Source organism: Pristiophorus japonicus, chromosome 11, assembly GCF_044704955.1.
Source record: "Pristiophorus japonicus isolate sPriJap1 chromosome 11, sPriJap1.hap1, whole genome shotgun sequence".
Taxonomy (NCBI): Eukaryota; Metazoa; Chordata; class Chondrichthyes; family Pristiophoridae; genus Pristiophorus; species Pristiophorus japonicus.
Window position 1 is genome coordinate 66,007,093 of NC_091987.1, and position 25,205 is coordinate 66,032,297.

At 41.3% G+C, this 25,205-nt stretch overlaps 1 protein-coding gene across 3 annotated transcripts in view; it reads left to right on the forward strand.

Annotated features, from left to right (window-relative positions):
- The window catches only part of blzf1 (basic leucine zipper nuclear factor 1), a 28,914-nt gene extending 4,210 nt beyond the window's left edge, over positions 1–24,704 (forward strand). For 2 of the 3 annotated variants that reach the window (XM_070892934.1, XM_070892935.1), the window contains exons 3-7: positions 6,129–6,574; positions 8,131–8,330; positions 10,087–10,215; positions 12,270–12,489; positions 23,947–24,704. In XM_070892934.1, coding sequence (XP_070749035.1) covers positions 6,129–6,574; positions 8,131–8,330; positions 10,087–10,215; positions 12,270–12,489; positions 23,947–24,132 — 1,181 coding nt within the window. In that variant the 3' untranslated portion in view covers positions 24,133–24,704. The remainder of the gene's footprint in view (positions 1–6,128; positions 6,575–8,130; positions 8,331–10,086; positions 10,216–12,269; positions 12,490–23,946) is intronic. The other variant, XM_070892936.1, reaches the window with a different exon arrangement.
- Positions 24,705–25,205: the final 501 nt, after the last annotated feature.

Here is a 25,205-nt window from a genome sequence, read left to right on the forward strand (position 1 = left end):
AATGTTGCAGGGGCATAGATAGAGAATCACCTGCAACGGCTTCTCTTCCCGCCCCCGCGTTGTTACATCTGGTGTCCCCAAAGGATCTATCCTTGGCCTCCTCCTATTTCTCATCTACATGTTGCCCCTTGGCGGCGACATCCGGAAACACAGCGTCAGTTTCCACATGTACGCTGATGACACCTAGCTCTGTCTCATTACCACTTCTCTTGACCCCGCCACTGTCTCTAAATTGTCAAACTCCTTGTCTGACATCCAGTTCTGGAGGAGCAGAAATGTTCTCCAATTGAATATTGGGAAGACCGAAGCCATTGTTTTCAGTCCCACCATAAACTCTGTTCCCACTCCCTAGCCACTGACTCTCTCCCTCTGCCAAACTTCTATCTGAGGAAGAACCACACTATTCGCAACCTTGATGTCACATTTGACCCTGAAATGAGATTTTGGCCACACATCCGCAGCATAACCAAGACCGCCTATTTGCACCTATTTAAACATTGCCCGTCTCCGCCCTTGCCTCAGCTCATCTGCTGCTGAAGCCCTCATCCATACCTTTGTTACCTCTAGACTTTACTATTCCAATGCACTCCTGGCTGGCCTCCCACATTCTGCTCTACGTAAACAAGAGGTGATCCCATACTCGGCTGCCCGTGTCCTAACTTGCACCATGTCCTGCTCACCCATCACCCCTGTGTTTGCTAACCTACATTGGCTTCTGGTTAAACAGCGCTAGAATTTTAAAATTCTCATCCTTATTTTCAAATCCCTCCATGGCCTCACCGCTCCCTATCTCTGTAATCTCCTCCAGTCCCACAACCCCACTGAGATGTCTGCACTCCTCTAATTCTGCCGTCTTGGGCATCCCTGATTATAATCGCTCAACCATTAATGGCTGTGCCTTCTGTTGCCTAGGCCCCAAGCTCTGGAACTTCCTGCCAAAGCCTCTCTGCCTCTCTATCTCTCCTCCTTCAAGACGCTGCTTAAAACATTCCTTTTCGACCGAGCTTTTGTTCACCTGCGCCAATTTCTATTTATGCTGCTCAGTGTCAAATTTTTATCTTCTAATACTCCTGTGTAGCACCTTGGGATGTTTCACTACGTTAAAGGCGTTATATAAATACAAGTTGTTGTTTGTCTGGGCCTTACGATGTTTGTATGGATGTATACAGTTATAAAATACTACCTTATCAATATGCAAAGATTTTGCTGTATTGTTAGGGCAAATAATAAAAGAAGTAATGGGCAGTCCTTTTTGCACTGGTCAGACAACATCTTAGAAATTGATCCCAGTTGCACCAAATTTTAATTCCCTGCATCCTGTTATTACCATGTAGTTTGATATAACATGTAGCATTCTGCCTTGCTGTTCTCATGTGTTATACTATATCAGGTAATGACGGTCACTGCTGGGAATTGTGGAGTGCTACATATATATATTCTGCTTCTTGGTTTTCTTAAGTTCCAGGTGTACTTTTTGCAGACATGTAGTTATGATGCAGAAACTCCATAGCGAATATCAATTTTCATGCACATAGCTTAGTGGTATAAAATGGTACGGTGGCCCTTTGTAAGACTGGCAAGATGCAGAGCCCTCTCGAGCATGATCAATTTAGCAAAAAAAAAATTACATTCTGGACAAACACTGGAGTATGTTAAAGCATTGGACCCAATTTAGCATTCTCCTCCCTCCCCAAAAAAGGTTCAGAAATTGTTGAAGTAGAAAAGCCCGATACATGCTTCCTTTTATAATAGTTTGATGCATTTTAGCTAGCTGCAAAGCATGTGTGGTATTGCAAGTGGGAAGGATGAAAGAGACAGAATGCCATAACGCCAAATTATTTACTGTAATTAATTTTGAGGTCCAAACTTTTTTTTAAACTTATAAAGATTAAATTACTTTTATCCATCTAGCATCCTAGATGAAAACAAACAAGTTTCACATAGGTTAGTTTTTAATAATACTCGTCAATCTCCCTTGTGTTGCACATGGGGAGTGAAGACCAAGTGCAGTGCTCAGGACAAGCCGAATTAGAGAGTTGGAGGACGGGAGGCAACTCGACCCAGATCGGGTGGGAAGGAGGAGGAAGACATGAAGGAGAGGAATTGAGGGAGAGAAGTGTGAGATAAAGAGGATGTTGATGGGATATGGTAGCGAGTAGGAGGGAACAAGGCAGAATGAGAAGAAAGGAAGGGTTTGGGAAGAGAAGACTGGGGACTGGAGGAAATGGATGAGGGAGCAACAACAACTTGTATTTATATAGGGAACAGGGAAGAAAGGAGATTGATTAGTGGTGGGAGGGCACATGATTTCCCAGGGCCCGTGTTGATATGTGAAAGGAGAAATAGTGGGTTGGGCAGTTTCTCTGCTTAATCGGGTAGTATTAGCTTGGGTACAGTTTGTTACTCAGTGGAGGAGACAGTTAGCCTGCGACGATTCCCAAGCTGCTCAGTGACACTTGACGATTAGGGCTTTTAAATGCATGCAGATTCAACCTGCTTGTTTCAAATATATCTCCCTATATTATCGATCATTTATTGTTTTAGCAGCTAACGTTATGTGATATTTAACATTGCAAACCCTGATTGCAGTGCCATTTTTCAACTGAAATAGTATGACACAAGAATTTTGAAATAGAATGCGGCGGTCTACACAACAATTTATAATAGAATTTTTACTAACTCAAAAATGTTGTACTGAGAGAGCCAGGGCAGTATAGAAAAATAGAAAATAGGTGCAGAAGTAGACCATTCGGCCCTTCGAACCTGCACCACCATTCAATAAGATCATGGCTGATCATTCACCTCCGTACCCCTTTCCTGCTTTCTCTCCATACCCCTTGATCCCTTTAGCCTTAAGGGCCATATCTAACTCCCTCTTGAATATATCTAGCGAACTGGCATCAACAACTTTCTGTGGTAGAGAATTCCACAGGTTCACAATTCTCTGAGTGAAGAAGTTTCTCCTCATCTCGGCCCTAAATGGCTTACCCCTTATCCTTAGAGTGTGAGGCCTGGTTCTGGACTTCCCCAACATCGGGAACATTCTTCCTGCATCTAACCTGTCCAGTCCCGTCAGAATTTTATATGTTTCTATGAGATCCCCTCTCATCCTTCTAAACTCCAGTGAATACAGGCCCAGTCGATCCAGTCTCTCCTCATATGTCAGTCCTACCATCCCGGGAATCAGTCTGGTGAACCTTCGCTGCACTCCCTCAATAGCAAGAACGTCCTTGCTCAAATTAGGAGACCAAACTGAACATAATATTCCAGATGAGGCCTCACCAAAGCCCTGTACAACTGCAGTAAGACTTCCCTGCTCCTATACTCAAATCTCCGAGCTATGATGGCCAACATGCCATTTGCCGTCTTCACCGCCTGCTGCACCTGCATGCCAATCTTCAATGACTGATGTACCATGACACCCAGGTCTCATTGCACCTCCCCTTTTCCTAATCTGCCACGATTCAGATTAGATTCTGCCTTCGTGTTTTTGCCACCAAAGTTCATTTGCCCACTCACCTAACCTGCCCAAGTCACCCTGCAGTCTCTTAGAATCCTCCTCGCAGCTCACACTGCCACCAAGCTTAGTGGCATCTGCAAACTTGGAGATATTGCACTCAATTCCTTCATCTAAATCATTGATGTATATTGTAAATAGCTGGGGTCCCAGCACTGAGCCCTGCGGCACTCCACTAGTCATAGCCTGCCATTCTGAAAAGGACCCGTTTATCCAGACTCTGCTTGCTATCTGCCAACCAGTTCTCTATCCACGTCAGTACATTACCCCCAATACCATGTGCTTTAATTTTGCACACCAATCTCTTGTGTGGGACCTTGTCAAAAGCCTTTTGAAAGTCCAAATACACCACATCCACTGGTTCTCCCTTGTCCACTCTTCTTGTTACATCCTCAAACAAATTGTAGAAGATTTGTCAAGCATGATTTCCCTTTCATAAATCCATGCTGACTTGGACCAATCCTGTCACTGCTTTCCAAATGCGCTGCTATTTAATCTTTAATAATTGATTCCAAAATTTTCCCCACTACTGATGTCAGGCTAACCAATCCAAAATTACCCATTTTTCTCTCCCTCCTTTTTTAAAAAGTGGTGTTACATTAGCTACCCTCCAGTCCATAGGAACTGATCCAGAGTCGATAAACTGTTGGAAAATGATCACCAATGCATCCACTATTTCTAGGGCCACTTCCTTAAGTACTCTGGGATGCAGACTATCAGGCCCTGGGGATTTATCGGCCTTCAATCCCATCAATTTCCCTAACACAATTTCCTGACTAATAAGGATATCCTTCAGTTCCTCCTTCTCACGAGACCCTCGGTCCCCTAGTACTTCCGGAATGTTATTTGTGTCTTCCTTCATGAAGACAGAACCAAAGTATTTGTTCAATTGGTCTGCCATTTCTTTGTTCCCCATTATAAATTTACCTGATTCTGACTGCAAGGGACATACGTTTGTCTTCACTAATCTTTTTCTCTTCACATATCTATAGAAGCTTTTGCAGTCAGTTTTTATGTTCCCAGCAAGCTTCCTTTCATACTCTATTTTCCTCCTCCTAATTAAATCCTTTGTCCTCCTCTCTTGAATTCTAAATTGCTCCCAGTCCTCAGATTTGCTGCTTTTTCTGACCAATTTATATGCCTCTTCCTTGGATTTAACACTATCCCTAATTTCCCTTTTTAACCACGGTTGAGCCACCTTCCCCGTTTTATTTTTACTCCAGACAGGGATGTACAATTGTTGAAGTGCATCCATGTGATCTTTAAATGTTTGCCATTGCCTATCCACCATCAACCCTTTAAGTATCATTTGCCAGTCTATTCTAGCCAATTCACGTCTCATACAATCGAAGTTACCTTTCCTTACGTTCAGGACCCTAGTCTCTGAATTAACTGTGTCACTCTCCATCTTAATAAAGAATTCTACCATATTATGATCACTCTTCCCCAAGGGGCCTCGCACAACAAGATTGCTAATTAGTCCTTTCTCATTACACATCACCTAGTCGAGGATGGCCAGCCTTCCAGTTGTTTCCTCGACATATTGATCTAGAATACCATCCCTAATACACTCCAGGAAATCCTCCTCCACCGTATTGCTACCAGTTTGGTTAGCCCAATCTATATGTAGATTAAAGTCGCCCATGATAACTGCTGTACCTTTATTGCACACAACCCTAATTTCCTGTTTGATGCTGTCCCCAACCTCACTACTACTGTTTGGTGGTCTGTACACAACTCCCACTAGTGTTTTCTGCCCTTTGGTATTCCGCAGCTCTACCCATACAGATTCCACATCATCCAAGCTAATGTCCTTCCTTACTATTGCGTTAATTTCCTCTTTAACCAGCAAAGCTACTCCACCTCCTTTTCCTTTCTGTCTATCCTTCCTGAATGTTGAATACCCCTGGATGTTGAGTTCCCAGCCTTGGTCACCCTGGAGCCATGTTTCCGTAATCCCAATTATATCATATTCGTCAATAGCTGCCTTTGAAGTTAGTTCGCCCACCTTATTACGAATACTCATCGCATTGAGGCACAGAGCCTTCAGGCTTGTCTTTTTAACACACTTTGTCCCTTTAGAATTTTGCTGTAATGTGGCCCTTTTTGATTTTTGCTTTGGGTTTCTCTGCCCTCCACTTTTACACTTCTTCTTTCTAACTTTTGCTTCTGCCCCCATTTTACTTCCCTCTGTCTCCCTGCAACGGTTCCCTTCCCCCTGCCATATAGTTTAACTCCTCCCCAACAGCACTAGCAAACACTCCCCCTCGGACATTGGTTCCGGTCCTGCCCAGGTGCAGACCGGCCGGTTTGTACTGGTCCCACCTCCCCCAGAACCGGTTCCAATGTCCCAGGAATTTGACATTTACTCGGGAATACAGATGCTTTCAAGTGGTTGATTATTTATTTTGATATGAATTTGAAACTAGGCCCTATTGGTGCTTATTACTACTCAACATTTCAAATCCATTACTGTTACATTTATTTTTGTGCTTGCATTGACTTTTGCCACAACTATCATCTAAAGTAGAGTAATAACTTTTAATTACCAATGTTTAAATTGTCCATTTTGTATTCACAATATTAAGGTCTTTCCTTTTTTTACATTTAGTTCAAATAGTACGACCTATCCGTGGACCTGGAGATGGAATGGAAATGAAAGAACCAGCCAAACCTGTGGAAAATACCACAGGAATAAATAAAAAAAGTCATCACGCTCCACGCACTAATGTAATATCCAGTTCTTCTCAAAGTATCACTAAGCCTGGCGTTCTTCAGCTTGGGAAGATTCAGCCTGACCAAGCAGTTGAGGTAGAAGCCATTAGGATCTTCGTTCCCAAAGCTGCTGTAATTCATGATCTTCCTGCAAAGAGCACAAAGCTAAATGACTCTGCAGGTTCTCATAAAGGTGAGTTGTCAAGTCAGTTAGAGAATACAATCGAGCTCAAGAGAGAACTGACAGAATTAAAAGCTGCCTTTGAAAAATCTCAAAATTCAGAAAGAAAACTTCTACAGGATAAAGAAGGGCTTGCCAATCAAATCCGGGTACAGACTGAGGTGAGATGACATCTACTTTTAAAGTGCATTATGGTAACTTGAAGGCTGTGCTCTCATCTTGTGTTTGCATATGGCTGTTATCTCTCAAACCAGTTGGGTTTTCTCCTATAAATGAAAGATAAAATACTGCAAAACAAATTGCTGGAAATATACAGAAGGTCTGTTGTCATCTGTGAAGAGAAAAGACGAGGTATGCCATTGTCAGAACTGAAAACAGAGTTAAGCAACTAGCTTGGTGGGGTTGGGAATTGTCATGGAAGAAACAACAGCTGCTTCAATCACAGATAGGATGTTATAAAAACAGAAAATGCTGGAAACACTCAGCAGGTCAGGCAGCATCTGTGGGGAGAGAAACAGAGTTAACGTTATAGGTTGATGACATTGAGCTGAAATGTTCGCTGTTTCTCTCCCCACAGATGCTGAGAGTTTCCAACATCTGCAGTATTTTGCTTTTTCTTACAGATAGAAGTTGATGGGTCGAATGACCAGCAGAATGTTTAATAGAAATATATATATTTATTACATTTTATTTTTATTTATTTATTTAAAATCCTTCACTCCTCCACCTTCCCAGGCATAAAGGAAATCTGTAGGTGGCATGCAAAGCCAGGCCAATATACACTATTAATCTTGATCTGCTCAATTTACCATTTAAGGCCCCTATTTTCCACTTGTTGGATTTTTGGTGCCCGCACATGTTAACGTACGATTTTTTTGTGTACGTTTGAGTCAGAAAAAAAATCGGGACTTTCGCCAAAGAAATATTTGAATTTGGCACAGTGCTCTCTGAAGTTCGTCTGGCGGGGGGGGAAACCCACCGCTGCCGAAAAGGCCACAAGGATCCAGCGGGGGTGATGGGCAGGGGGCAGCAGCCCTATGGCCCAGGATTGCAGCGGGAGGAGCAGTCCTTTCGGTCTGGAAATCTTCTTCCCTTGCTCCAAAAAGTTCCCTTTGGGGGGGAAAAAAGTATTTTATTTTGTATTATTGCCTCGCTCCTGTCTTGTGCGCCGTGCCGATTCCTTAACTTAACAGATGTTTTTTTTTTGCGGTGCTTTTGGCCATTGCGCGCTGCGCTGAAAAACATTGTGGACGACCAAAATCAATTAAATGCACAAAAACGGCGCCCGATCCCATTTTGACTCTGGTTGGCGCCAAAAAATGCTGCGTTTTTTTTTTTAAAAACTGCCTCACACATTTGGCGCCTGCGTCCAAACATTGGCGAAAGTTGGAAAAGGAGTATTTCACGCTAAAAAATGGAGCACAATTGTGGCGAAAATAGGGGCCCAAGTCTCCACAGCACTTTCTCATTATATCATCTTTCTGACTGCAATACTAACCCTTTGAGGTCCTCTGATAGTTATACTCAAACATTATTTATTCAGAAAGACACAGAAAATCACTTCTGCAGGTGTATTTTTCTGTTAACAAATGGGTACTTGTATTGAAATCTACAGAAATGAACTCTGTCGGATAAACAATAATAGTACCTTTAATATTTTATAAAAATAATTTGGTATGTTTAAAAACTCAGATTTTTTTTTTTTCTTCTGTTTCAGGTAAACCGTGAGCTGAAAAAACTACTTATAGCTTCAGTTGGCAATGACCTTCAGTATCACTTTGAGCGCATGGCCCGTGAAAAAAATCAGCTAATCTTGGAAAATGAGACTTTGGGTCAAAATCTGGCTCAACTCTCTGAGCAGCTGGAGCGGATGACCATACAATGTGATGTGTGGCGCAGCAAGTTCCTCGCAAGCAGGTGCCTACTCTACAGCAATTTGTATCAAAAGATTCTATCCATATAAATACATTACCCCCAATACCATGTGCTTTAATTTTGCACACTAATCTCTTGTGTGGGATCTTGTCAAAAGCCTTTTGAAAGTCCAAATACACCACATCCACTGGTTCTCCCTTGTCCACTCTACTAGTTACATCCTCAAAACATTCTAGAAGATTTGTCAAGCATGATTTCCCTTTCATAAATCCATGCTGACTTGGACCGATCCTGTCGCTGCTTTCCAAATGCACTGCTATTACATCTTTAATAATTGATTCCAACATTTTCCCCACTACTGATGTCAGGCTAACTGGTCTATAATTCCCTGTTTTCTCTCTCCCTCCTTTTTTAACAAAGGTCAGTGGAGTCCTGGGTGTTCAGATAAATCATTCCCAGTAATAGAAGAACTGTACCAGAAAGGGCTAAAGGATAGCTATTCAAAGTGGCTGAAGGTGGGAAGTGGGGTCCCACAAGGATCAGTGCTGAGACCACTGTTGTTCACAATTTATATTAACAATTTAGACTTTGGAATCACAATTTTAACAATTTGTGGACAACATCAAATTGGGAGGGATAGCCAACACTGAAGAGAACTGCAACAAATTGCAAGATATTAATAAACTGGCAGAACGGGCATATCATTGGCAAATGAATTTCAACATAGATAAGTGTGAGTATTACACTTTGGTAAGAAAAATAGGGAGATCACATATTACTTGGGAAAATAAGAATCTAAATGAGGTAGAGAAGCAAAGTGATCTGCGAGTACAAATACACAAATCACTAAAAGTTAAGACCATAGAGGGATAGAATTGAAAAGTAGAGAAGTTATGCTAAACTTCTGTCAAACTTTAGTTAGACCACACTTGGAGTAATATGTGCAGTTCTGGTTGCCATATTCTAAAAAGGATGTAGAGGTATTGGAGAGGGTGCAAAAAAGATTTACAGGGATGATACCAGAACTACTAGGTGCTACCTATCGGGGGTAACTTAATAGAGGTCTTTAAATTTGACAGTTTTAGATAGAATAGACACCGTGTTTCCACTTGTGGGAAAATGTAAAACTAGAAGACATCAATATAAGAGTCACCAATAAATTGAATCGGGAATTCAGCAGAAGCTTATTTAGCCAGAGAGTGGTGAGAATGTGGAGCTCTCTGCCACAGAATAGTTGAGGTGAATAGCATAGATAATAGCATTTAAGGGGAATCTAGATAAGCGTATGAGGAAAACAGATTAGAGAGTTATGCTGATAGTTGGATGGGAGGAGGCTCGAGTAGAGCATAAGCACTGGCATGGACTCGTTGGGCCGAATGACCTGTTTCTGTGCTGTGTATTTTGTGTAAAAGAGCACTGAAATACCTGAATTAGGTATCCATGCAACTTAGACTTACCTGCCTGGATTTTAATTGCTAAGAGGAATTTTGTTTGAACCACTAGAGAGTGATATCTGCACTAAGCAGCAATGTTGTGCAATTATTGATTTTAATAGATTTTAGCCAGTGTTTCATGAAATTAGCTTAAATTTTATTGTCAAAAAGGAATGTGTACTGTAGCTTCAAAATTCCTTTTTTAACATTGATTTTACATAAGGTAAATGGCTCTTTGTCCTTGTTAAATGCTTACTAGTTTTTAATAATTGATTAAATATATTTTTGCCATTTAATATGCACAAGAATCAATTGTAAATTTAAAAATTGAATTATGAAATTGTTTTAATTTTCTTTCCACCCAGAGTAATGGCAGATGAGCTGGCCCATGCCAGGACGTCTCTACAGCGCCATGTTCGAGAAACCCAAAGTGCAATACAGGATCTTCTTAGTGAGCGTGAACAATTTCGTCAGGATATGGTTGACTCCCATAGGTATATTTTCATCCTGTCTAGTCTGATCATGTTTTATCAATTGAGCAATAAACTCTCAACCATTAAACTTCCACCAGCTACAAAGAAATTTCAGTCTTTTTAGGCTAGCTATTCCTTTAAATCTAGAAAACTGTCACTGAAATGATCCCCAATATATTACAGTAGTAAAGGTACTCCTATCAGGAATATCCTTATTTTTATAATGACTCTTAAATATTTCAGTTTAAATCAAATACAATTGCTATATCTTCCATTTTTTTCTCTCTCCCATTTTATTTTGATGACTTTAACCTAATTATTGATTACATTATTCTACTTAATAGAACATTTTTTTCCTTGCCTTTACTTTGTGTGCTTTGGATGCACTGTTTATTTAGGAGGTGGGATCCACAATGTAAAAAAGCACATTTAGAGCTAGTTTTTGAGTCAACTGTACATCATGGGGCTGAAATTGCCCTGCGCTGGGTTTGGGACGGTCATTTCGCTGATGGAGATTTTTTTGGTGCTGGCGCGGGATGCGCCAAGCCCAGTGTGGATTTGGGCTCTTTGTATTAAAAAAAATGCTGACTGTGCTAACCCAGCATTTCCCCGGCGTTTGCAGGGCACAACGTTCAGTGCCGCGCTCAGCACATCTGCGCCGCGCTTCTCTTAAAGGGGAGGGACGCTCCACCAGGAAGGGTGTCGGACGAGCCAGTGACCCAGCACACGAGGGGGTGCCGACCTGCCTGTTGGCGGCCAGGCCTAACCAGCAGCCGCCATTGTCAGGCCGACTGAAAAGTCTGCTTACACAAAGATGGCAGCCGCCGCGATGGCCCCTCCCCTTTAAGGGGCGCCGCAGCCACCACCGCTTCTCGGTGGCATTGCCCCGACCAGACCTTGCTCCCGCGGGACAATTTCCCCCGCAGGGTGATAAGGGGGTCAGCGTGCCAGTCGAGGGGCGCTGTGCAAACCACTTTTTGCTGGCTGAGCTCCGGGGGTTGATGTGGTCATATTAGCGCTCCAGTTACTTCAACTCTATTTTAGTTCCCGTTTAAAACTTTAAGCTCTTAAAAACATATGGCAAATGAACGTCGCTAGTCATTCATTATGCTTACAATTGCCCACAGAATTTCTGTGGACTTTTACACTGCGATTTTCAGTTATTAGACAGTCAAAGTAGCGCAGCGCACTCTACAGGGGTTCTTGGACCTGTGTGAACAGAGCAAACAACCAATCGGATTGAAGAATCCTTACTGAGACATGAGGAGTCTGAGCCAGGAAGTGCAAGTTTAAAATATTTAATAATCTATAATTATGTAAAATCATTTACAAAAAGTGATGGAAATGGAATGAAAGATGGGCTTGAGAAAGAAAAAGTATTAATGTTTAATTATTTTATTATCTCAAACAATAAGTAAAATCCGAAGGAATGAGACTCTCCGAATTGTAAAAGTTAATTTTCAGTGCCAGAGAGGTTGTCTGGCAAGAATTAAAACTTCTTATGCCGTATAAAATTCACTTGCACTTGAATGGACAAGCCCTAACTTTTTCTGGTGTGTTTAGTGGATAAGAATTGCAACTTCACACCCTTCATGTGTTTGAATGCCAAGTTTCTCAGTGAAGTACCAGTGCATTAAAGCTTGTGGAGGAGCAGGGCAACTCGGACAGCAACTTCCTGATTTCCGTGTTTAATTAATTGTGCGTGTGCGGATGCTGGAAGTTCAGCTCTGTAAGCCTCACCGTTATTCTTGCCACAAAATCTGGGCCATGAAGTTAAACCCTGATAAGCACTATTTGATTAGGAAAGTTAATCCTGGAGGAAACTGAGCTTGGATTACAATTATGTTTAAGTAATGAAGGCTTATAATACTTGAAGCTGATTTACAATCTCTAAAGATTTCATAAATAGTAGTAGACTTTGATAACTGCAATCATCCTCGTGTAATAATCAGGTGCCCTTCCAAGAAGAGCAGATTTTTGTACTGTCATTTGCAATTACCTAGAATAAAGTGTCCAACTTGGACAGGTTAGTTCTACACAGCTATCAAATCATCCATTTTCATTGTACTTCACAGATTCCTCGAGGAGCTATTGATGTCCCTGCAGTGGGGCCGGCAACAAACCTACTACCCTAGTTCACAACCACACACCACTGCAGAGCTTGCTTCTGTCAATCTTAAGTTAGCAGAGGCAGTTAATTCTCACCTTCTTGGAAAACTGAGTATAAGTAATGCACAAAAGACTAACCAACAAGTTGAATTCTGCAACACACCTGCTGAAAAAATGGCTGAAACGGTACAGTATGATTTTGGAAGGAGATGGTTTCACAAGAGTACAAACACTGCTGAGAGAGTCTGGTGCTTGATGTGTGCCTGAAGATGAATGCACATGCAAAAATATTGATTTTAACTTAATACTTCATCAGATTTTAAACTACTAGTTTCCTTTCAAAATGTTGCATGCTATTTACCTTCATGCTGTAAGAAGTTGGACTCCTACTCACTAACTTTTAAAAAAAAAACTTTTGATTTTCACTAAACTTAATATAAAAAGTTGATGAGTGGTCTTTAGTAATGTATGCAATAAATGCACTTTCAAACTCTCAACTGACTTGCCTTCGGGTCCCCACATCCCCCTTTTGCTTGTCCACCAAACTAAACCTCCCCTAAGGCCCTCCTTGTCCTAGCCCTAAACACACATCCTTCTCTAGTTTCTTGCCCTGTCTCCCCTTGTGCCCTCTCCAAATTTATCTTGTCCATGAGAACCACCTCATGGATCCCATGCTAGTTAACACATTGTAAATGGTTCCCTCTTCTCAAGTACTGTCGCCAGCCCACTCCACCCCTTTCAAATCTGTCATCACCACCTCCTCAAAAAAACACCCTTATCCCCTCTGTCCTTACAGACTACATCTCCAAGCTCCCTTTCCTCTCCTCCTAAGTCTTTGAACATGTTGTCTCCTCCAAAATCCCTGCCCATCTTTCCTACAACCCCATGTTTGAAGCTCTCCAATCAGGTTTCCACCCATGCCACAGCACTAAAACGACTATAATCAAAGTCATAAATGACATTCTTGGTGATGCACTGTCCCTTCTCGACCTTTCTGCAGACGTTGATGCAGGCAATCACTCTTCCGTTGTTCAGCTCAGTGGGACTGCTTTCATTTGGTTTCACTCACTATCCAATCGTAGCCAGAGCATCTCCAGCAATGTTTTTTTTTTTCCCCACCCCAAACCATTACATTTGGAGTCTTCCAAGGATCTATCCTTGGCCCCTCCTCTTCCTCATCTACACAGTTACACTTGGCAGCATCATCTGAAAATATAGGGTCAGCTTCCACATATATACTGATGACGCCCAGCTCTACATCTCCACAACCTCTCTTAACCTCTCCACTGCATCTGTGTTTTCAGACTGCTTGTTCAACACTCAGTCCTGGAATTGCTGCAATTTCCTCCACTTAATCTATTGGAAAAACCGATCATTATTTTCTGCTCCTGCCACAAACTCCATATCACAAAGACCACCTACTTCCACCTCTAACATTGCCTACCTTTGCCCTTTCCTCATCCCATCTGCTGCTGAACGTCTCATCAATGCCTCTGTCACTTCCAGACTCAACTATTGCAATGTTCTCCTGATTGCCTTCTAACATCCACCCTCCCTAAACCAGCTCATCCAAAACCTTGCTGCCCACATCCTATCCCACACTAAGCCTCTGTCGCTCATGACCCTTGTGCTCGCTGATCTACATTGGCTCTCAGTTCCCCCAGCACCTAACCTTTATGTTTAAATCCCTTATAGCCTTGCCCGTCCTTATCTCTCTAACCTCCTCCAGCTCTACAACCCTCCAAGAATATTTTGTTCCTCTGACTCTGGCCTCTCTCTTCGCTCTACCATTGGCAGCAATGCCTTCAGCTGTCTGGGCCCTACACTTTGCCATTCCCACTCTAAACTGTTACACCTCCCCCTCCCTTTCCTCCTTTTAAGAGCAACCTTAAAACCCATTTTGACCAAGATTTTAGTTATCTGTACTAATATCTCCTTTGGCTCAGTCTTCATTTTTGACTGACTACGCTTCTGTACGTACTTCCTTTTTAAGATAAGTACATAAGAAATAGGAGCAGGAGTAGGCCATATGGCCCCTTGAGCTTGCTCCACCATTCAATAAGATCATGGCTGTTCATCTACCTCTACCCTACTTTCCCGCTCTATTTCATTATCACTTGATTCCCTTACTGTCCAAATATCTCAATTTCTATGTAAAAGGCACTGTAGAAATGCAAGTTCTTATTGAATGTTCCGAGTAATTGAGTGGTGGAAATTTTTTTTTGCTTGATTCTTTATTGTTTCCTGTTTAGTTGTGTCCATGCTTTTGAAATGGTGGATATAGAATAGGCAGTGGCCATCCAAATAAGCATCTTGTGCTGTAGCAGTGGTTTATGCTCTATCATCTCTCATTTGTCACTTAATTTATATGTTGAAAAATTGGGACAGTATTTTGTTCCTTTTAGAAATAGTTATTTAAGTTCAACTGTTTTGCTTTGACAATCACTTATCAATCAAATGGGTGAATGAATTTGGGTTTCCCCCATCAATTTTGTGACTCTCAAATTCGATAATCTATCCAATCTGCACATACCTTTTCTTTGGAGAGGTATATAATTGAATAATTAAGACTTACTTCATTACTTACTGGATTTAACATCCCATTCAAACTACCTAATTCTATTTGAAATGGCATAGGTTTATGGATTAAATGAATTAATATGTATTTACAATTAAATAGTAATATGAAGCACAAAAACTTAGCAAATACCAAAAGACTCATATATAAATGTACATACAAAGATCATAAGTCTATAATAGGTCAATTAACCTTTGTAAGAACCACTTTATAATGGAAAAAAGTTTTGTGTCCGAATGGCAGCAGCTTTTCGTCCCGTCTTGTTTGAATTTTCATTTATCCTCAAACAGGGCCTCTTCATTGTGTGGCTTACAACGACACCATCATAACAGAATGGTGGTGAGCTCTTCTGGTACTTCTACCAAAAATTGACATCAACATATTTATCACCAAAAGAATGGGTACTGACAGCACCAATGTTCCCAATGGAAATATGGGTGTATTTTCCTCCGTTTATTAATATTGGTGGAAAAAGTCAGGATGATTATAAAATGGAGAAACCCTGCTTTATACTCTCATTTGATAAATAGAAGGAAATATACCCAATTAATCAACAGCATAATGGTGACCTAATTTGGGAATCTTGTTCTGTCAAATATGTGGAATGTAACATATTAAAGACTAGTGTCGCCATACTGGGTTTTCAGGCAAAATAGAATGTCAAGCCAGTTATTTAAGGAACGTTTCTGCTCCATTTGACAAAATATCTGTTAATAGTCATAGTCATTACAGCACAGAAGGAGTTCGTTCGGTCCATCGAGTCCATGCCGGCTCTCTGTAGAACAATTCAATCCCATTCCCCTGTTCTATCCCCGTAGCCCTGCAAGCTTATTTCCCTCAAGTGCCTATCCCATTTCCTTTTGAAATCATTGATCGTCTCCACTTCCACCACCTTTGTCGGCATCGAATTCCAGGTCATTACCACTCGCTGCATAAAAAAAGTCTTCCTCACGTCCCCCTATATCTGTTGCCCAAAACCTTAAATCTATGTCCTCTCGTCCTTGTGCCATCAACTAATCAGAACATAAGAAATAGGAGCAGCAGTAGGCCACCTGGCCCCTCGAGCCTGCTCTGCCATTTAATAAGATCATGGCTGATCTGATCATGGACTCAGCTCCACTTCCCTGCCCGCTCCGCATAACCCTTTTACAAAAGCAAAATACTGCGGATCTGGAATGTGGAATAAAAACAGAAAAATGTGGAAATCTCAGCAGGTCAGGAAACATCTGTGGAGAGAAAGCAGAGTTAACGTTTCAGGTCAATGACCCTTCATCACAACTGGAGAGTGTTCGTAAAGAACAGATTCTTAACGAGCACTGAAAGGGAGAGGGGAAGAAAGAACAAAAGGGAAGGTCTGTGACAGGTTGGAAGACAGGAGAGATTAGAGAGACAAAAGGGATGATGGCCCAAATTCATAACCTATTATTCCCTTATCGCTCAAAAATCTGTCTATTTCTGCCTTAAATATATTCACTGACCCAGTCTCCACAGCTCTCTGGGCCAGAGAATTCCATAGATTTACAAGCCTCAGAGAAGAGATTCCTCCTCATCTCCGTTTTAAATGAGTGGCCCCTTATTCTGAGATTGTCCCCTAGTTTTGGTTTTCCCTATGAGTGGAAATATCCTCTTTGCACCCGCCTTATCTTGTATGCTTCGATAAGATCACCTCTCATTCTTCTGAACTCCAATGTCTATAAGCCCAATCTACTCAATGTATCTTCAGAAGTCATTTCCCTCATCTCCGGAATCAACCTAGTGAACCTTGTCTGAACAGCCTCCAATGCAAGTATATCCTTCTTTAAATACAGAGACCAAAACTGTACGCAGTACACCAGGTGTGGCCTCACCAATACCCTGTACAGTTATAGCAGGACTCTGCTTTTATACTCTATCCCCCTTGCAATAAAGACCAACGTTCCATTTGCCTTCCTGATTACTTGTTGTACCTACATACTAATTTTTTGTGTTTTATGCAAAAGGACCCCCCAGGTCCCTTTTGTATTTTGCAATTTTTCTCCATTTAAATTATAATTTGCTTTTCTATTATTTCTGCCAAAGTGGATAACCTCACATTTTCCCACATTATACTCCATCTGCCAAATTTTGCCCACTCGCTTAGTCTGTCTATATCCCTTTGCAAATTTTTTGAGTCCTCACAATTTGCTTTCCCACCTATCTTTGTATCATCAGCAAACTTGGCTACATTACGCTCGGTCCCTTCATCCAAGTCATTAATATAAATTGTAAATAGTTGTGGACCCATCACCAATCCCTGCGGCATCCCACTAGTCACTGTTTGCCAGCCAGAAAATGCCCCATTTATCCTGACTCTCTATTTATTTTCTGTTAGTTAACCAATCCTCTATCCATGCTAATATATTATCCCAGCCCCGTTAACATTTATCTTGTGCAGTAACCTTTTATGTGGCACCTTATCGAATGCCTTCTGGAAATCCAAATACACCACATCCACTGGTTCCCCCTTATCCATCCTGCTCATTACATCCTCAAAGGACTCCAGCAAATTTGTCAAACGTGATTTCCCTTTCATAAAACCATGCTGACTCTGCTTGATTGAATTATGCTTTTCCAAATATCCCGCTACTGCTTCCTTAATAATGGACTCTCGCATTTTTCCAATGACAGATGTTAGGCTAACTGGCCTATAGTTTCCTGCTTTTTGTCTGCCTCCTTTTTTTAAATAGGGGCGTTACATTTGCGGTTTTCCAATCCGCTGAGACCACCCCAGAATCCAGGGAATTTTGGTAGATTACAACCAATACATCCATTATCTCTGCAGCCATGTCTTTTAAGACCCTAGGATGTAAGCCATCAGGGGACTTGTCTGCCTTTAGTCCCATTATTTTACCGAGTACTTCTTCATTTAATGATAGTGATTGTATTTAGTTCATTCCTCCCTCCCTATAGCCCCTTGATTATCCACTATGGGGATGTTTTTAGTGTCTTCCGTGAAGATTGATACAAAATATTTGTTCAAAGTCTCTGCCATTTCCCTGTTCTCCATTATTAATTGCCCAGTCTCATCCTCTAGGGGACCAACATTTACTTTAGCCACTCGTTTCCTTTTTATGTACCTGTAGAAACTCTTACTATCTGTTTTTATGTCGTGCTAGTTTACTTTCATAATCTATCTTCCCTCTCTGTATTATTTTCTTAGTCGTTCTTTGTTGGCTTATAAAAGTTTCCCAATCCTCTGGCCTCCCACTAGTCTTGGCCACATTGTATGCTCTTGTTTTCAATTTGATACCATCCCTTATTTCCTTAGTCAACCACGGATGGTTATCCCTTGTCTTACAGTCTTTCCTTCTCATTGGGATATATTTTTGTTGAGTTATGAAATATCTCCTTAAATGTCTGCCACTGCTCATCAATCGTCCCATACTTCAATCTATTTTCCCAGTCCACTTTAGCCAACTCTACCCTTATACTTTTGTAGTCTCCTTTATTTAAGCTTGGGACGCTGGTTTGAGAACCAACTTTTTCACCCCCCCCCAACTGAAATTTGAAATTCAACCATGCTATGGTCACTCATTCCTAGAGGATCCTTTACTACGAGATCATTTATTAATCCTGTCTCATTACACAGTACCAGATCTAAGATAGCCTGCTCCCTGGTTGTTTCCGCAATGTACTGTTCAAGGAAACTATCCCAGATACACTCTATGAACTCTTCCTCAAGGCTACCCTGGCCAATTTGCTTTGTCCAATCAATATGAAGGTTAAAATCACCCACGATTATTGCCGTTCCTTTTTTTTATAAGCTTCCATTATGTCTTGATTTATACTCAGTCCAACAGTATAGCTACTGTTAGGGGGCCTATAGACTATGCCCACCAGCAACTTTTTCCTCTTATTATTCTTTATCTCCACCCAAACTGATTCAACATCTTGATCTTCTGAGCCAATATTGTTTCTCACTAACACACTGATCTTGTCCTTTATTAACAGTGCTACCCCACCTCCTTTTCCTTTCTGTCTGTCCTTCCGAATTGTCAAATACCCCTGAATATTTAGTTCCCAGTCCTGGTCACCTTACAACCATGTCCCTGTAATGGCTATCAGATCATACCCATTTGTATCAATTTGTGCCTTCAACTCATCGATTTTGTTACGAATGCTACGTGCACAGATAAAGAGCTTTTAAATTTGTTTTTTTACCATTTTTTCCTGCTTTGACCCCACTTTCTGATTCACCTTTATGTTTATACATTCTGTCCCTTCCTGGCACACTCTGGTTTTCATTTGCCCCAGTGCTACCCTCATCTATTGCCTTCTCCTTATCCTTTGACTTTTTAAATTTTCGCTTACCTGAATCCTCCCACCACTAATTAGTTTAAAGCCCTCTCTACAGCCCTAGTTATTTGATTCACCAGGACCCTAGTCCCAGCACGGTCCAAGTGGAGCCCGTCGCAACGGAACAGCTCCCTCTTACCCCAGTAAGACCATGGTGCCAGTGTCCCACGAACCAAAACCCATTTCTCCCACACCAGTCTTTGAGCCACATGTGTAACTCTGATCTTATTTACCCTATGCACATTTGCTTGTGGCTCAGGTAGTAATCCAGAGATTATTACCTTTTGTGGTCTGTTTTTAATTTGGCCCCTAGCTGCTCATACTCCCTCAGCAGAACCTCTTTTTGTCCTATAGGAACAGTCTTTCTCTATCTACCTTATCCAAACCCGTCATAATCTTGAACACCTCTTTTCAAATCTCCCCTCAACCTCCTTTGCTCCAAGAAGAACAACGTCAGCTTCTTCAACCTAACCTTGTAGCTAAGATCCCTCATCCCTGGAACCATTCTAATAAATCTCCTCTGCACCCCCTCGAGGACCTCCACATCCCTCCTAAAGTGTGGTGACCAGAACTGGACGCAATACTCTAGTTGTGGCCTAACCAGAGCTTTATAAAGGTTCAGCATAACTTCACTGCTTTTGTACTCAATACTTCTATTTATGAAGCTCAAGATCCCATATGCTTTGCTAACCACTCTCAATTGTCCTGCCACCTTCAAAGATCTATACACATGAACCCCAAGGTCCCTCTGTTTCTGTACTCTCTAGAACTGTGCCATTGTCTATATTGCCTCTCCCTATCCCTTCTGCCAAAATGCACCACCTCACAAATTTCATCTGCCACTTGTCTGCCCATTCTGCTAGTCTATCTATGTCCTGTTGCAGTCGATTGGCATCATCCTCACTGTTAGCCACACCTCCAAGTTTGGTATCGTATATATTAAAATAAAAGCAGTGGTCCTAGCACTGGCCCTTGAGGAACACCCCTGTCTACTATCCTCCAGTCTGAAAAAGAATCATTTACCACGACTAGCTGTTTTCTCTCCTTGAGTCAATGTCGTATTCAAGCTGACACTGATCCTCCTATTCCATGAGCCTCAATTTTGTTAACCAGCCTTTAATGTGTTACTTTGCCAAATGTTTTCTTAAAATCCACATAGACAACATCCACTGCATTCCCTTCATCAACCGTCTGTTACTTTATTAAAAAATTAAATTTGATTAGTCAAACACGATCTGCCTTTTTACAAATCCACGCTGGCTCTCCTTAATTAGCTTAAACCTCTCCAAGCGCCTGTTAATTTTTTCCTTGATTATTGTTTCTAAAACCTTGCCCACCACTGGTGCTAAACTGACTGACCTGTAGTTACTAGGATTGTCCTTGCACCCTTTCTTGAACAAGGGTGTCACATTTGCCACTTTCCAATCCTCTGGCACCTCCCCCCGCATCTAGGTAGGATTGGATGATTATGGCAAACTCTTCCGCTATCTCCACTCCCACTTCCCTTAGCAACCTGGGATGCAAGCCATCCGGACCAGGCGACTTATCCATTTTTAAGCATATCCAGCCTTCCTAGTGCATCCTGCATATCAATTTTCACCCAATCCATTACCTCCATCATCTCCGCTCCTGACTTTTTTGTCAGCATCCTCTTAGTAAACACCAATACAAAGTACTCATTAAGTATTTTAGCCTTGCCCTGCGCCTCTAAGCATATATCACCTTCATTATCCCTAATAGCCCTCACCCCACCTCTTACTACCCGCTTATTATTTACATGCCGGTGGAAGATTTTTGGGATCCCTTTTATGTTAATGGCCATTCTATTCTCGTTCTCTCTTTGCCAGTCTTATTTTTCTCTGCACTTCCCCTCTCAATTTATTGTATTTAGCCTGGTTCTCACTTGAAGAATTCACCTGACATGCATCATACACCCTCTCTTTTTTGTTTCATCATATTCTCTCTCTCCCTCGTCATCCAAGGAACTATGACTTTGGTTCCCTTGACTTTCCCTCTTGTTGGAATGTACCTAGCCTGTACCTGAAACATCTCCTCCTTAAAGATCACTCATTGTTCCGTTAGTTTTTCCTGTCAATCTTTGGTTCCATTTTACCCTGGTTAGATCCCCTCTCATCCTATTTGAAGTTAGTCCTCTTCCAATTTAGAAGTTACACTTTAGATTGTTCCTTGCTTTTCTCCATTACTAATCTAAACCATATGATACGATGATCACTCTTAACCAAGTGTTCTCCCACAGACACTTGGCCCACCTCATTGCCCCGCACAAGGTTCAGCAATGCATCCTTTCTAGTTGGGCCGAGAACATACTGGTCAAGGAAGTGCTCCTGAACGCATTTGAAAAATTCCTCCTCCTCCTTTCCCTTTACCCGACTCTAACATTATCCCAATCGATAATTGGGTAATTAAAGCCCCCCAATATCACCACTCTATAGTTATTGCACGTCTGGTTTCCCTGCAGATCTCTCTCTCTCGCTCGCTCTTTTCCTCGCTCGCTCTTTTCCTCTCTCTTTTAGAGGTCTATAGAATACACCCAATAACGTGATCATACCCTTTTTGCTTCTCTATCCTTGTCCCCTCAAGGACATCCTCTCTTTCCAACTCTACAACGTCTTCCCTAATCAGTGCTGTCATCCCACCTCTCTTTTTTTCCTTCCCTATCTTTTCTGAACACCTTTGTATCTGTGAATATTAAGCGGCCAGTCCTCACCATTTTTAAGCCATGTTTTCGTTATTCCCACACTGCTAATTGTGCTTGTAGCTCACCAACCTTATCCCCCATTTGTGTTTACATACATGCATTCTAAACCTGTCTTTGTATTCCTCATAGTCCTTCTTAGTCTGCTCCTATCTAATATGGTATTACTTCCTTCTCTAGTACTGTCCAACACTCTCATTCCTTTATGCACCTTGATCCTCCTTTCTACTTCTATCCTTCTTAGGCAGTCCCTCGTATCGAGGATGACTTGCTTCCACACCAAAAAGGGATGAGTTCACAGGTGTTTCAATGAAGGACCTGATATTCCAGGTCGCGAACTACATATTGAAAGGTGGAAGATGCCTGTGCGTGGATTTTTTAAACTGGTGGTCGTTGCACACCAGCCACCACACGGGCTTGACCAAGCTAGGTCTTGGTCCAGTGGCAAGGATTAACCAAGACGACTGGAGACCAGCTCTCCTACACGGACCTAGTGCGCACACATATCGCAGTGTGGGCTAGCCCGTGCTGCCCCTGGGCCCCCTCCTCTTCTGGGCCACGATCATGTCATTCTACAATCTCTCGCCGCTCCTTCACTCTGACCTCGTTGCTTCTGCTGTACCTGCCCATGCTCCAATCAGCGACCTGGATTTTGGTGACGTCCAATCCAGTGGCCCTCCTGAACCTGCTCTCACTGTACCTTGCAGTGGTATGCCGCCACGCTACTTCGTTATGCTGGTGCCCACCCCCCTGCCAATTTAGTTTAAACCCTCCCCAACCACACAAGTGAACCTCCCGTGAGGACATTGGTCGCAGTCTTGTTGAGGTGGACCCGTCCCTCTTGAATAGGTGCCTCCTGCCCCAGAACTGGTCCCAATGCCCCAAGAATCTGAAGCCCTTCCTCCTGCACCATGCCTCTAGCCATGCATTGATTCTCCCTATCTTCCTATTTCTACTCTCACTGGCACATGGCACTAGGAGTAATCCAGAGATTACCTTCGAGGTCCTACTTTTTAACTTCCTCCCTAGTTCCTGAGAGTCTGACTGTAGGACCTCAATACCTGCCCTCTTTGTTGTTGGTCATGCATTAGCAAAAGCCTCCTGTATTTATAGTAGCAGAAATTCCAGAGACCTGTGTCTGCCCCTGTTGACAGTAATTACCAGGTAACCAGTCAAATGCATAGCTTAACTACATTTTAGAAAGAAGTCGACCCTTAAAACCCTTGAAATTCCTTCACTCACCAAATTCTGAGTTTAGTACTCTATAGAGCAGTACTCTGTCGAACTGGACTCTGCTACTTAATGTGCAAACATTTTTAATTTGTTTCATCTCTTTACTGTTAAATTTAAATTAAATGTATGACTGAAGCAATGGCTACCTTATTACTGGTCCTACCATTGGGTCCATCTTGGTTTTTAAACCCAACTATGTCTTGCACAATGTTATAAGTTAGGAAAAGATAAAGTAAAGCTACAAATAAATGAGGCCTATTTAGCTGCTCTTCAAAGATCTAGCTCAAAAGCTCAAGTGTCAAAACCAACATTTCAGTGAATTTGCAGATTGCAAAACATTTCACACAGCTTTTAACAATGGAGTTATAATAGATACATACATCAGTTAAGTGCAATACAGGTATCACACTAGACAGGATTCTTACAATGTAAAGGTAAATTACATAATCTTGTCTGCAGCGATATAAACACAATTCACATATTCCCAAACAAATGGTTTTTAGCTGTGTCAAGTTCTTCATACAGTTATATGTCCATTCTTTCAGTCACATAAAACTGTTAATTAAATCAATGAAACAATTTGACCAAAGAAATATTTGTTATCTGTAAATAAATGAAACAAGTTATTAATTGTATGCTTTTCCTCTGCATGCACCCAATAGTTCTAGTGGTTGTTACTTTCTTGTGCTTTAGCCTTTGGAGTAAACTAAGCATTACTGGAGCAGTAATGAATGTGAAGTAAGCAACATCATTGGGTGACTTGCATTTTATAATGCTCAGATTCCCTTTCTTGTATTTACAGATTTTAAAGATGTTGGCTCCTACACTGTGCAGTAAAGGAACAGCAGATATACCATTCAGTGATCCTTCACCAACCTCATTTCTCTCTAATAAAAAGAGCATAGGACGATTTCATCCATATACCAGATATGAAAATATCACATTTAATTGTTGCAACCAATGCACAGGAGAATTGATAGTCTTGTGAAATAGTTTTGTGAAAAGATTGTATTGGTAGAAAAAATTATGTATAATTATTACTGTTTCTTGTTAACTATTTAAAACCTGCAATATTTTGAAGCTATGAAAATTATATATTTGTTCAACGTGTTTTCTTATTTACAAATATTAGTTATAGATTGTATGTGTGTATCTAAGAAGCACAGTGATGTATACTTCCCTAATCTCTTATTCTGTATGTTGTCTGAATCTTTACCTCAAGACGTTCATCTAATTGTGATGTAAACTTAATCTGTATTTATACTGCCATTTTTTTAAATGTCTTTTTTTATATCGAGTCAACAGGCTGAGGGTACAAGCAGTGTTTTTTCTGCATGTGTTCCTGACAGTTGTAGCAGTGTTGAAACAGTCTTATTTGGATCAAGTGAACTGTTAGAAAAATGTCCATGTGTTCCCTATTAGGTCACCAATGAAGTATTGTACAAATCAACAGAATATTCAGTTTGTGATGAATTATGTGTACCTGTTTTTGATAAACCATAGCAATATGCTGTGTAACTTTTGTCCATCCATTCTTTAGTAGTGTTTTTTGAATTTAATAAAATGCATTGAACTGTTTTTTGAAAATCTGTTGCATGTTTGAAATCTAACAAAGGGTGACCATACTGAGGCATGTTTTACTCCCCATCTTGTAACTATGCATCTAATGTAGAAAAGATTAATGACTAGATAGAGATTACAGAGACTCGCAATTAACAAGTATGAAGAGAGAAATTTAGAATTGTTTTCACACACACGGATATTTAGAACATGCAATGCTTTAGCACAAGTGGCTGTTGTAGCAAAAAATTTAAAAAGGAATTGGATAAGTATTTGCAAAGGAAGAATATAAAAATGGAGGGGAGGCAGCTGTAGGGAGTCTAGGAGGTTGTTTAGGACTACCAGATCCCAGGACCTAAATCTGGTGTTCAATTACTCAAACATATAATTAATATTTTTTTTAACTAGTAGCTTTCAAGGGAAATTCAATGCCATGTTGGTAGTTGGCACAAATCATGAGTGTGCCAAGTAGATGAGTCTTCAATAGAACTATCCTTGTAC